At 44.8% G+C, this 15,000-nt stretch overlaps 1 protein-coding gene across 3 annotated transcripts in view; it reads right to left on the reverse strand.

Annotated features, from left to right (window-relative positions):
* Nucleotides 1-15,000, reverse strand: part of amph (amphiphysin) — a 57,553-nt gene that overhangs the window by 12,711 nt on the left and 29,842 nt on the right. For all 3 annotated transcript variants that reach the window (XM_083927717.1, XM_083927718.1, XM_083927716.1), the window contains 2 exons: nt 14,369-14,632; nt 11,263-11,292 (listed from right to left, as the gene is read on the reverse strand). In XM_083927717.1, the coding sequence (XP_083783843.1) occupies nt 11,263-11,292; nt 14,369-14,632 (294 nt within the window). The remainder of the gene's footprint in view (nt 1-11,262; nt 11,293-14,368; nt 14,633-15,000) is intronic.

Genomic DNA, 15,000 nt, shown 5'->3' on the forward strand with positions numbered 1-15,000 from the left:
CAGTCGTTACAGTCGTTACAGTGGTTACAGTCGTTACAGTCGTTACAGGCGTTACAGTCGTTACAGTCGCTACAGTCGCTACAGTCGTTACAGTCGTTACAGTCGCTACAGTCGTTACAGTCGTTACAGTCGTTACAGTGGTTACAGTCGTTACAGTCGTTACAGTCGTTACAGTCGTTACAGTCGTTACAGTCGCTACAGTCGTTACAGTCGTTATAGTCGTTACAGTCGTTACAGGCATTACAGTCGTTACAGTCGTTACAGTCGTTACAGTCGTTACAGTCGTTACAGTGGTTACAGTCGCTACAGTCGTTACAGTCGTTATAGTCGTTACAGTCGTTACAGGCATTACAGTCGTTACAGTCGTTACAGTCGTTACAGTCGTTACAGTGGTTACAGTCGCTACAGTCGTTACAGTCGTTATAGTCGTTACAGTCGTTACAGGCATTACAGTCGTTACAGTCGTTACAGTCGTTACAGTCGTTACAGTCGTTACAGTCGTTACAGTCGTTACAGTGGTTACAGTCGCTACAGTCGTTACAGTCGTTACAGTCGTTACAGTCGTTTCAGTCGTTACAGTCGTTACAGTCGTTACAGGCGTTACAGTCGTTACAGTCGTTACAGTCGTTACAGTCGCTACAGTCGTTACAGTGGCGTTTCATGATATTCAATAAAAGGCTCAGAGCTGTCGTCATATCTGCTCGTGTTCTTCATCTCAAACTTCATCAACACACTTTCTCTACAGCATCAGATGAAACTGTGACACTAGACTACGACTCAGTCATTCAAAGGAAAATGATTTGGAGAAGAAATGATAAAGACAGAGAGTTGTGTGTAAATAGGTGCAGATTGGGTTCAGGCTTGTTTGTTTCCTTATGCACTTGTTTCTGTGCTGAACCGAACCAAGTCTTCATTACACCCCTGAAAACAACTCATGTCACAGTCTGAGGGCAATGCATCGTTCCACACCCCTGATAACAACTCATGTCACAGTCTGAGGGAACTGCATCGTTCCACACCCCTGATAACAACTCATGTCACAGTCTGAGGGAACTGCATCGTTCCACACCCCTGATAACAACTCATGTCACAGTCTGAGGGAAAAGCATCGTTCCACACCCCTGATAACAACTCATGTCACAGTCTGAGGGAAAAGCATCGTTCCACACCCCTGATAACAACTCATGTCACAGTCTGAGGGAAATGCATCGTTCCACACCCCTGATAACAACTCATGTCACAGTCTGAGGGAAAAGCATCGTTCCACACCCCTGATAACAACTCATGTCACAGTCTGAGGGAAAAGCATCGTTCCACACCCCTGATAACAACTCATGTCACAGTCTGAGGGAAAAGCATCGTTCCATACCCCTGATAACAACTCATGTCACAGTCTGAGGGAACTGCATCGTTCCATACCCCTGATAACAACTCATGTCACAGTCTGAGGGAACTGCATCGTTCCACACCCCTGATAACAACTCATGTCACAGTCTGAGGCAAATGCATCGTTCCATACCCCTGATAACAACTCATGTCACAGTCTGAGGGAAAAGCATCGTTCCACACCCCTGATAACAACTCATGTCACAGTCTGAGGCAAATGCATCGTTCCACACCCCTGATAACAACTCATGTCACAGTCTGAGGGAAAAGCATCGTTCCACACCCCTGATAACAACTCATGTCACAGTCTGAGGGAAAAGCATCGTTCCACACCCCTGATAACAACTCATGTCACAGTCTGAGGGAAAAGCATCGTTCCACACCCCTGATAACAACTCATGTCACAGTCTGAGGGAAAAGCATCGTTCCACACCCCTGATAACAGCTCATGTCACAGTCTGAGGGAAAAGCATCGTTCCACACCCCTGATAACAACTCATGTCACAGTCTGAGGGAAAAGCATCGTTCCATACCCCTGATAACAACTCATGTCACAGTCTGAGGGAAAAGCATCGTTCCATACCCCTGATAACAACTCATGTCACAGTCTGAGGGAAAAGCATCGTTCCACACCCCTGATAACAACTCATGTCACAGTCTGAGGGAAAAGCATCGTTCCACACCCCTGATAACAACTCATGTTACAGTCTGAGGGAAAAGCATCGTTCCACACCCCTGATAACAACTCATGTCACAGTCTGAGGGAAAAGCATCGTTCCACACCCCTGATAACAACTCATGTTACAGTCTGAGGGAAAAGCATCGTTCCACACCCCTGATAACAACTCATGTTACAGTCTGAGGGAACTGCATCGTTCCACACCCCTGATAACAACTCATGTCACAGTCTGAGGGAACTGCATCGTTCCACACCCCTGATAACAACTCATGTTACAGTCTGAGGGAAAAGCATCGTTCCACACCCCTGATAACAGCTCATGTCACAGTCTGAGGGAAAAGCATCGTTCCACACCCCTGATAACAACTCATGTCACAGTCTGAGGGAAAAGCATCGTTCCACACCCCTGATAACAACTCATGTCACAGTCTGAGGCAAATGCATCGTTCCACACCCCTGATAACAACTCATGTCACAGTCTGAGGGAAAAGCATCGTTCCATACCCCTGATAACAACTCATGTCACAGTCTGAGGGAAAAGCATCGTTCCACACCCCTGATAACAACTCATGTCACAGTCTGAGGGAAAAGCATCGTTCCATACCCCTGATAACAACTCATGTCACAGTCTGAGGGAAAAGCATCGTTCCACACCCCTGATAACAACTCATGTCACAGTCTGAGGGAAAAGCATCGTTCCACACCCGATAACAACTCATGTTACAGTCTGAGGGAAAAGCATCGTTCCACACCCCTGATAACAACTCATGTCACAGTCTGAGGGAAAAGCATCGTTCCACACCCCTGATAACAACTCATGTCACAGTCTGAGGGCACTGCATCGTTCCACACCCCTGATAACAACTCATGTCACAGTCTGAGGGAACTGCATCGTTCCATACCCCTGATAACAACTCATGTCACAGTCTGAGGGAAAAGCATCGTTCCACACCCCTGATAACAACTCATGTCACAGTCTGAGGGAAAAGCATCGTTCCACACCCCTGATAACAACTCATGTCACAGTCTGAGGGAAAAGCATCGTTCCACACCCCTGATAACAACTCATGTCACAGTCTGAGGGAAAAGCATCGTTCCACACCCCTGATAACAACTCATGTCACAGTCTGAGGGAACTGCATCGTTCCACACCCCTGATAACAACTCATGTCACAGTCTGAGGGAACTGCATCGTTCCATACCCCTGATAACAACTCATGTCACAGTCTGAGGGAAAAGCATCGTTCCACACCCCTGATAACAACTCATGTCACAGTCTGAGAGAAAAGCATCGTTCCACACCCCTGATAACAACTCATGTCACAGTCTGAGGGAACTGCATCGTTCCACACCCCTGATAACAACTCATGTCACAGTCTGAGGCAAATGCATCGTTCCACACCCCTGATAACAACTCATGTCACAGTCTGAGAGAAAAGCATCGTTCCACACCCCTGATAACAACTCATGTCACAGTCTGAGGGAAAAGCATCGTTCCATACCCCTGATAACAACTCATGTCACAGTCTGAGGGAAAAGCATCGTTCCACACCCCTGATAACAACTCATGACACAGTCTGAGGGAACTGCATCGTTCCACACCCCTGATAACAACTCATGTCACAGTCTGAGGCAAATGCATCGTTCCACACCCCTGATAACAACTCATGTCACAGTCTGAGGGAAAAGCATCGTTCCACACCCCTGATAACAACTCATGTCACAGTCTGAGGGAAAAGCATCGTTCCACACCCCTGATAACAACTCATGTCACAGTCTGAGGGAAAAGCATCGTTCCACACCCCTGATAACAACTCATGTCACAGTCTGAGGGAAAAGCATCGTTCCACACCCCTGATAACAGCTCATGTCACAGTCTGAGGGAAAAGCATCGTTCCACACCCCTGATAACAGCTCATGTCACAGTCTGAGGGAAAAGCATCGTTCCACACCCCTGATAACAACTCATGACACAGTCTGAGGGCACTGCATCGTTCCACACGGCGTCAGAGCAAACAACGTAAAGAATGACGTCGACATAAATATGTTTCAAACTAACGGCTCCACACAAACGTCGAGTCATCACAATGTGAAAACTCACCATCTGATCAAAGTCTGCGAAGAACGATGGGACAGTGGCCTCCTTCACAGCGCATGCATTAAAGACAGAGAAGAAGAGCGCACGTATTAAAGACAGAGAAGAAGAGCGCACGCATTAAAGACAGGGAAGAAGAGCGCATGGATTAAAGACAGAGAAGAAGAGCGCATGCATTAAAGACAGAGAAGAAGAGCGCATGCATTAAAGACAGAGAAGAAGAGCGCACGTATTAAAGACAGAGAAGAAGAGCGCATGCATTAAAGACAGAGAAGAAGAGCGCACGTATTAAAGACAGAGAAGAAGAGCGCACGTATTAAAGACAGAGAAGAAGAGCGCATGGATTAAAGACAGAGAAGAAGAGCGCATGGATTAAAGACAGAGAAGAAGAGCGCATGCATTAAAGACAGAGAAGAAGAGCGCACGTATTAAAGACAGAGAAGAAGAGCGCATGGATTAAAGACAGAGAAGAAGAGCGCATGTATTAAAGACAGAGAAGAAGAGCGCATGGATTAAAGACAGAGAAGAAGAGCGCATGCATTAAAGACAGGGAAGAAGAGCGCACGTATTAAAGACAGAGAAGAAGAGCGCATGCATTAAAGACAGAGAAGAAGAGCGCATGTATTAAAGACAGAGAAGAAGAGCGCATGGATTAAAGACAGAGAAGAAGAGCGCACGTATTAAAGACAGAGAAGAAGAGCGCACGTATTAAAGACAGAGAAGAAGAGCGCATGGATTAAAGACAGAGAAGAAGAGCGCATGGATTAAAGACAGAGAAGAAGAGCGCATGCATTAAAGACAGAGAAGAAGAGCGCACGTATTAAAGACAGAGAAGAAGAGCGCATGGATTAAAGACAGAGAAGAAGAGCGCATGCATTAAAGACTGGGAAGAAGAGCGCATGCATTAAAGACAGAGAAGAAGAGCGCATGCATTAAAAACAGAGAAGAAGAGCGCATGTATTAAAGACAGAGAAGAAGAGCGCATGTATTAAAGACAGAGAAGAAGAGCGCACGTATTAAAGACAGAGAAGAAGAGCGCATGCATTAAAAACAGAGAAGAAGAGCGCATGTATTAAAGACAGAGAAGAAGAGCGCATGTATTAAAGACAGAGAAGAAGAGCGCACGTATTAAAGACAGAGAAGAAGAGCGCACGTATTAAAGACAGAGAAGAAGAGCGCATGTATTAAAGACAGAGAAGAAGAGCGCATGTATTAAAGACAGAGAAGAAGAGCGCATGCATTAAAAACAGAGAAGAAGAGCGCATGCATTAAAAACAGAGAAGAAGAGCGCACGTATTAAAGACAGAGAAGAAGAGCGCATGCATTAAAGACAGAGAAGAAGAGCGCATGGATTAAAGACAGAGAAGAAGAGCGCATGCATTAAAGACAGAGAAGAAGAGCGCATGCATTAAAGACAGAGAAGAAGAGCGCACGGATTAAAGACAGAGAAGAAGAGCGCATGCATTAAAGACTGGGAAGAAGAGCGCATGCATTAAAGACAGAGAAGAAGAGCGCATGTATTAAAGACAGAGAAGAAGAGCGCATGCATTAAAGACAGAGAAGAAGAGCGCATGTATTAAAGACAGAGAAGAAGAGCGCACAGATTAAAGACAGAGAAGAAGAGCGCACGTATTAAAGACAGAGAAGAAGAGCGCACGTATTAAAGACAGAGAAGAAGAGCGCATGTATTAAAGACAGAGAAGAAGAGCGCATGCATTAAAGACAGAGAAGAAGAGCGCACGTATTAAAGACAGAGAAGAAGAGCGCATGTATTAAAGACAGAGAAGAAGAGCGCATGCATTAAAGACAGAGAAGAAGAGCGCATGTATTAAAGACAGAGAAGAAGAGCGCATGTATTAAAGACAGAGAAGAAGAGCGCATGTATTAAAGACAGAGAAGAAGAGCGCATGCATTAAAGACAGAGAAGAAGAGCGCATGCATTAAAGACAGAGAAGAAGAGCGCATGTATTAAAGACAGAGAAGAAGAGCGCATGGATTAAAGACAGAGAAGAAGAGCGCACGTATTAAAGACAGAGAAGAAGAGCGCATGCATTAAAGACAGAGAAGAAGAGCGCATGGATTAAAGACAGAGAAGAAGAGCGCATGCATTAAAGACAGAGAAGAAGAGCGCATGCATTAAAGACAGAGAAGAAGAGCGCACGGATTAAAGACAGAGAAGAAGAGCGCATGCATTAAAGACTGGGAAGAAGAGCGCATGCATTAAAGACAGAGAAGAAGAGCGCACGTATTAAAGACAGAGAAGAAGAGCGCATGCATTAAAGACAGAGAAGAAGAGCGCACGTATTAAAGACAGAGAAGGGAGCGCACGGATTAAAGACAGAGAAGAAGAGCGCATGGATTAAAGACAGAGAAGAAGAGCGCATGTATTAAAGACAGAGAAGAAGAGCGCATGCATTAAAGACAGAGAAGAAGAGCGCACGTATTAAAGACAGAGAAGAAGAGCGCATGTATTAAAGACAGAGAAGAAGAGCGCATGTATTAAAGACAGAGAAGAAGAGCGCATGCATTAAAGACAGAGAAGAAGAGCGCATGTATTAAAGACAGAGAAGAAGAGCGCATGGATTAAAGACAGAGAAGAAGAGCGCACGGATTAAAGACAGAGAAGAAGAGTGCACGTATTAAAGACAGAGAAGAAGAGTGCATGTATTAAAGACAGAGAAGAAGAGCGCATGTATTAAAGACAGAGAAGAAGAGCGCATGGATTAAAGACAGAGAAGAAGAGCGCATGGATTAAAGACAGAGAAGAAGAGCGCATGGATTAAAGACAGAGAAGAAGAGCGCATGTATTAAAGACAGAGAAGAAGAGCGCATGCATTAAAGACAGAGAAGAAGAGCGCACGGATTAAAGACAGAGAAGAAGAGTGCACGTATTAAAGACAGAGAAGAAGAGTGCATGTATTAAAGACAGAGAAGAAGAGCGCATGTATTAAAGACAGAGAAGAAGAGCGCATGTATTAAAGACAGAGAAGAAGAGCGCATGTATTAAAGACAGAGAAGAAGAGCGCATGTATTAAAGACAGAGAAGAAGAGCGCATGTATTAAAGACAGAGAAGAAGAGCGCATTTATTAAAGACAGAGAAGAAGAGTGCATGTATTAAAGACAGAGAAGAAGAGCGCATGCATTAAAGACAGAGAAGAAGAGCGCATGTATTAAAGACAGAGAAGAAGAGCGCATGTATTAAAGACAGAGAAGAAGAGCGCATGTATTAAAGACAGAGAAGAAGAGCGCATGCATTAAAGACAGAGAAGAAGAGCGCATGCATTAAAGACAGAGAAGAAGAGCGCATGTATTAAAGACAGAGAAGAAGAGCGCATGGATTAAAGACAGAGAAGAAGAGCGCACGTATTAAAGACAGAGAAGAAGAGCGCATGCATTAAAGACAGAGAAGAAGAGCGCATGGATTAAAGACAGAGAAGAAGAGCGCATGCATTAAAGACAGAGAAGAAGAGCGCATGCATTAAAGACAGAGAAGAAGAGCGCACGGATTAAAGACAGAGAAGAAGAGCGCATGCATTAAAGACTGGGAAGAAGAGCGCATGCATTAAAGACAGAGAAGAAGAGCGCACGTATTAAAGACAGAGAAGAAGAGCGCATGCATTAAAGACAGAGAAGAAGAGCGCACGTATTAAAGACAGAGAAGGGAGCGCACGGATTAAAGACAGAGAAGAAGAGCGCATGGATTAAAGACAGAGAAGAAGAGCGCATGTATTAAAGACAGAGAAGAAGAGCGCATGCATTAAAGACAGAGAAGAAGAGCGCACGTATTAAAGACAGAGAAGAAGAGCGCATGTATTAAAGACAGAGAAGAAGAGCGCATGTATTAAAGACAGAGAAGAAGAGCGCATGCATTAAAGACAGAGAAGGGAGCGCACGGATTAAAGACAGAGAAGAAGAGCGCATGGATTAAAGACAGAGAAGAAGAGCGCATGTATTAAAGACAGAGAAGAAGAGCGCATGCATTAAAGACAGAGAAGAAGAGCGCACGTATTAAAGACAGAGAAGAAGAGCGCACGTATTAAAGACAGAGAAGGGAGCGCACGGATTAAAGACAGAGAAGAAGAGTGCACGTATTAAAGACAGAGAAGAAGAGTGCATGTATTAAAGACAGAGAAGAAGAGCGCATGTATTAAAGACAGAGAAGAAGAGCGCATGTATTAAAGACAGAGAAGAAGAGCGCATGTATTAAAGACAGAGAAGAAGAGCGCATGTATTAAAGACAGAGAAGAAGAGCGCATTTATTAAAGACAGAGAAGAAGAGTGCATGCATTAAAGACAGAGAAGAAGAGCGCATGTATTAAAGACAGAGAAGAAGAGTCACAACTGGCAGTCAGGACCTGTAAATACACCATTATCTCACCTGTAAATACTTCATTGTCTCAGCTGTAAATACTTCATTATCTCACCTGTAAATACTCCATTATCTCACCTGCAAATACTCCATTATCTCACCTGCAAATACTCCATTATCTCACCTGTAAATACTCCATTATCTCACCTGTAAATACTCCATTATCTCACCTGTAAATACTCCATTATCTCAGCTGTAAATACTCCATTATCTCACCTGTAAATACTCCATTATCTCACCTGTAAATACTCCATTACCTCACCTGTAAATACTCCATTATCTCACCTGTAAATACTCCATTATCTCACCTGCAAATACTCCATTATCTCACCTGTAAATACTCCATTATCTCACCTGCAAATACACCAATATCTCACCTGTAAATACTCCATTATCTCACCTGTAAATAAACCATTATCTCACCTGTAAATACACCATTATCTCACCTGTAAATACTCCATTATCTCACCTGTAAATACTCCATTACCTCACCTGTAAATACTTCATTATCTCACCTGTAAATACTCCATTACCTCACCTGTAAATACTCCATTATCTCACCTGTAAATACTCCATTATCTCACCTGTAAATACACCATTATCTCACCTGTAAATACTCCATTATCTCACCTGTAAATACACCATTATCTCACCTGTAAATACTCCATTATCTCACCTGTAAATACTCCATTACCTCACCTGTAAATACTTCATTATCTCACCTGTAAATACTCCATTATCTCACCTGTAAATACTCCATTACCTCACCTGTAAATACTTCATTATCTCACCTGTAAATACTCCATTATCTCACCTGTAAATACTTCATTATCTCACCTGTAAATACTCCATTATCTCACCTGTAAATACTCCATTATCTCACCTGTAAATACACCATTATCTCACCTGTAAATACTCCATTATCTCACCTGTAAATACTCCATTACCTCACCTGTAAATACTTCATTATCTCACCTGTAAATACACCATTATCTCACCTGCAAATACACCAATATCTCACCTGTAAATACACCATTATCTCAACTGTAAATACTTCATTGTCTCAGCTGTAAATACACCATTATCTCAGCTGTAAATACTCCATTACCTCACCTGTAAATACTTCATTATCTCACCTGTAAATACTCCATTATCTCACCTGTAAATACTTCATTATCTCACCTGTAAATACTCCATTATCTCACCTGTAAATACTCCATTATCTCACCTGTAAATACACCATTATCTCACCTGTAAATACTCCATTATCTCACCTGTAAATACTCCATTACCTCACCTGTAAATACTTCATTATCTCACCTGTAAATACACCAATATCTCACCTGTAAATACACCATTATCTCAACTGTAAATACTTCATTGTCTCAGCTGTAAATACACCATTATCTCAGCTGTAAATACACCATTATCTCACCTGTAAATACTCCATTATCTCACCTGTAAATACTCCATTATCTCACCTGTAAATACACCATTATCTCACCTGTAAATACTCCATTATCTCACCTGTAAATACTCCATTACCTCACCTGTAAATACTTCATTATCTCACCTGTAAATACACCATTATCTCACCTGCAAATACACCAATATCTCACCTGTAAATACACCATTATCTCAACTGTAAATACTTCATTGTCTCAGCTGTAAATACACCATTATCTCAGCTGTAAATACTCCATTACCTCACCTGTAAATACTTCATTATCTCACCTGTAAATACTCCATTATCTCACCTGTAAATACTTCATTATCTCACCTGTAAATACTCCATTATCTCACCTGTAAATACTCCATTATCTCACCTGTAAATACACCATTATCTCACCTGTAAATACTCCATTATCTCACCTGTAAATACTCCATTACCTCACCTGTAAATACTTCATTATCTCACCTGTAAATACACCAATATCTCACCTGTAAATACACCATTATCTCAACTGTAAATACTTCATTATCTCAGCTGTAAATACTTCATTATCTCAGCTGTAAATACACCATTATCTCACCTGTAAATACACCATTATCTCACCTGTAAATACACCATTATCTCAGCTGTAAATACTCCATTATCTCTTGAGACCATACAGAGGTTCAGAGTCAGGACTTTTCTGGGAGTAACTGAGGATTTGATGACGTAACTCAGGGATCTAATCTACGTTAATGCAGCGAAACTCTTTGTTCCGCTCAAAGACCAAAGACGAAAAGTTCAGCAGGAAGCGAAACTCTTTGTTCCGCTCAAAGACCAAAGACGAAAAGTTCAGCAGGAAGCGAAACTCTTTGTTCGGCTCAAAGACCAAAGACGTAAAGTTCAGCAGGAAGCGAAACTCTTTGTTCGGCTCAAAGACCAAAGACGTAAAGTTCAGCAGGAAGCGAAACTCTTTGTTCGGCTCAAAGACCAAAGACGTAAAGTTCAGCAGGAAGCGAAACTCTTTGTTCGGCTCAAAGACCAAAGACGTAAAGTTCAGCAGGAAGCGAAACTCTTTGTTCCGCTCAAAGACCAAAGACGTAAAGTTCAGCAGGAAGCGAAACTCTTTGTTCGGCTCAAAGACCAAAGACGTAAAGTTCCGCAGGAAGCGAAACGCTGGCCGTAGTTTAAAAACAGCGCGGGACGATAAAGACATTTACGTCACGTGGACTCAAACAGCTCATCTCTACAAACATTCTGCACAAACGGCTGCAAATTTAAGATTAGTGTGAAAACTTACCTGTGGAAATCCGTTGAATGCATTCGACACCTAAATAAAATTGCAAAGACACAAATTAGTATTTGAAGCGTTCAGGGAAAAAGGTGCAAAATGGATTTGATGTGAAAATGAAAGAATGAAAGGAAGAAGCAGACAGAGCGTGAGGAGGGAGGAAGGACGGGGTCCAGGGTTCGGGATGGTGGAGACAGAAAAAGGGTTTTTACTCCCTTCTACTCTACGCTTCACTCTTCTACCACACGGACGACAGGAGCAAGTCCAGTACCTCTTCCTTTTCTGTATCTAGCTCTTGGTACAACTTCCCCAACCTCCGGTTTGCAGCCTCATCTTCGGACATGTCTGAATTTTCTGGTTCTTTGTGAATTCTGGTAACGTTTACATCTTTAATTCCTTCTGCTGCTCCAGAGACAGCAGCACACTTTCGGGGGGAGACAGACGAGTCGCAGCCAGCACCGGGACCGACTTCCTGCCAGGACGCAGGGTGGGAGGCTTCAGTCCCTGAAGCAGCTGCTGGGAAACGGTTGGCAAAAGGGTCGGTGTCCCACCCGCTTCCCCCGTCCCCGGTGCACACAACTCCACCTTCTCCTGAGGCAAATTCAAAACCACCACCCCTGTCTCCTCCCTGTGTCTCAGCAAAAGGATCTGAATCAAACGCACCTCCTCTCTGTGTCTCAGCAAAAGGATCTGAATCAAACGCACCTCCTCCCTGTGTCTCAGCAAAAGGATCTGAATCAAACGCACCTCTTCCCTGTGTTTCAGTGACAGGATCTGAATCAAACGCACCCCCTCCCTGTGTCTCAGTGACAGGATCTGAATCAAACGCACCTCCTCCCTGTGTCTCAGCAAAAGGATCTGAATCAAACGCACCTCCTCCCTGTGTTTCAGCAAAAGGATCTGAATCAAACGCACCTCCTCCCTGTGTTTCAGCAAAAGGATCTGAATCAAACGCACCTCCTCCCTGTGTCTCAGCAAAAGGATCTGAATCAAACGCACCTCCTCCCTGTGTTTCAGCAAAAGGATCTGAATCAAACGCACCTCCTCCCTGTGTTTCAGCAAAAGGATCTGAATCAAACGCACCTCCTCCCTGTGTTTCAGCAAAAGGATCTGAATCAAACGCACCTCCTCCCTGTGTCTCAGTGACAGGATCTGAATCAAACGCACCTCCTCCCTGTGTCTCAGTGACAGGATCTGAATCAAACGCACCTCCTCCCTGTGTCTCAGTGACAGGATCTGAATCAAACGCACCTCCTCCCTGTGTCTCAGTGACAGGATCTGAATCAAACGCACCTCCTCTCTGTGTTTCAGTGACAGGATCTGAATCAAACGCACCTCCTCCCTGTGTTTCAGTGACAGGATCTGAATCAAACGCACCTCCTCTCTGTGTTTCAGCAAAAGGATCTGAATCAAACGCACCTCCTCCCTGTGTCTCAGTGACAGGATCTGAATCAAACGCACCTCCTCCCTGTGTTTCAGTGACAGGATCTGAATCAAACGCACCTCTTCCCTGTGTTTCAGTGACAGGATCTGAATCAAACGCACCTCCTCCCTGTGTCTCAGCAAAAGGATCTGAATCAAACGCACCTCCTCCCTGTGTTTCAGCAAAAGGATCTGAATCAAACGCACCTCCTCCCTGTGTCTCAGTGACAGGATCTGAATCAAACGCACCTCCTCCCTGTGTTTCAGCAAAAGGATCTGAATCAAACGCACCTCCTCCCTGTGTCTCAGCAAAAGGATCTGAATCAAACGCACCTCCTCCCTTTGTTTCAGCAAAAGGATCTGAATCAAACGCACCTCCTCCCTGTGTTTCAGCAAAAGGATCTGAATCAAACGCACCTCCTCCCTGTGTCTCAGCAAAAGGATCTGAATCAAACGCACCTCCTCCCTGTGTTTCAGCAAAAGGATCTGAATCAAACGCACCTCCTCCCTGTGTTTCAGTGACAGGATGTGAATCAAACGCACCTCCTCCCTGTGTTTCAGCAAAAGGATCTGAATCAAACGCACCTCCTCCCTGTGTCTCAGCAAAAGGATCTGAATCAAACGCACCTCCTCCCTGTGTTTCAGCAAAAGGATCTGAATCAAACGCACCTCCTCCCTGTGTTTCAGCAAAAGGATCTGAATCAAACGCACCTCCTCCCTGTGTTTCAGTGACAGGATCTGAATCAAACGCACCTCCTCCCTGTGTCTCAGTGACAGGATCTGAATCAAACGCACCTCCTCCCTGTGTTTCAGTGACAGGATCTGAATCAAACGCACCTCCTCCCTGTGTCTCAGCAAAAGGATCTGAATCAAACGCACCTCCTCCCTGTGTCTCAGCAAAAGGATCTGAATCAAACGCACCTCCTCCCTGTGTCTCAGCAAAAGGATCTGAATCAAACGCACCTCCTCCCTGTGTTTCAGCAAAAGGATCTGAATCAAACGCACCTCCTCCCTGTGTTTCAGTGACAGGATCTGAATCAAACGCACCTCCTCCCTGTGTCTCAGTGACAGGATCTGAATCAAACGCACCTCCTCCCTGTGTTTCAGTGACAGGATCTGAATCAAACGCACCTCCTCCCTGTGTCTCAGTGACAGGATCTGAATCAAACGCACCTCCTCCCTGTGTTTCAGTGACAGGATCTGAATCAAACGCACCTCCTCCCTGTGTCTCAGTGACAGGATCTGAATCAAACGCACCTCCTCCCTGTGTCTCAGCTGAACAGTTTACGTCGCTCTCTGGTGAAACTTGGAAACTTGGAGACCAATCCTCTGCTGCAGCATCATGTCCGTGTCCCCGCCCCTCTGAGACGTTCGTTAGGGGAACATCGTATGACAGCTCATCGTCGGCGCTCGCCCAGCCTCCCCCCTGACCTCCATCTGCCCACTCCTCAGCGGTCTCATATTCAGACCCAGACCCATCTGGTGACCTCGACCACCTGTCTCCCCTTTCCTCTGTGCTGTCCTCAATCTGTTCACCGTACTCGTTGGTGAATATAAGTCCTGGGGTGGACTTCCTGCGGCCTTCCTGCCCTGCTGCGTCTCCCTCTGTGACTACCTGCCTCGTCTCTTCTTCATCACCTCTGCCTGCAGACAGATGAAGGTTGGGGTGAGTTTGAGAGTTCCAGCTTCTAACCTCGTCTTCAGAAGCTTTGGCTGCGTCACTGTCCTGAGGAGGTGTAGCTGTGTCTGCGCCCTGGGGCCCGCCCTGGGGCCCGCCCTGGGGCCCGCCCTGGGGCCCGCCCTGGGGCCCGCCCTGCGTCGCCTCTGGCCCCCCCGGCCCCCCCGGCCCCTCCGGCCCTGTAGCACAGGCCTCGGCTCCTGAAGCAGAATCTCCGTTTGCTGACAATGAGCCGAAGTCAGCGGACCAGTCAGCCACGAAGCCGGCGCCTGCAGCCTCCTACGGAGAACATGTGAATAAGCTGATGTTCTACGGAGAACATGTGAATAAGCTGATGTTCTACAGAGAACATGTGAATAAGCTGATGTTCTACGGAGAACATGTGAATAAACTGATGTTCTACAGAGAACATGTGAATAAACTGATGTTCTACGGAGAACATGTGAATAAACTGATGTTCTACAGAGAACATGTGAATAAGCTGATGTTCTACGGAGAACATGTGAATAAGCTGATGTTCTACGGAGACCATGTGAATAAGCTGATGTTCTACGGAGAACATGTGAATAAACTGATGTCCTACGGAGAACATGTGAATAAACTGATGTTCTACGGAGAACATGTGAATAAGCTGATGTTCTACGGAG

Source organism: Echiichthys vipera, assembly GCF_963691815.1.
Source record: "Echiichthys vipera genome assembly, chromosome: 15".
NCBI classification, from domain to species: domain Eukaryota; kingdom Metazoa; phylum Chordata; class Actinopteri; order Perciformes; family Trachinidae; genus Echiichthys; species Echiichthys vipera.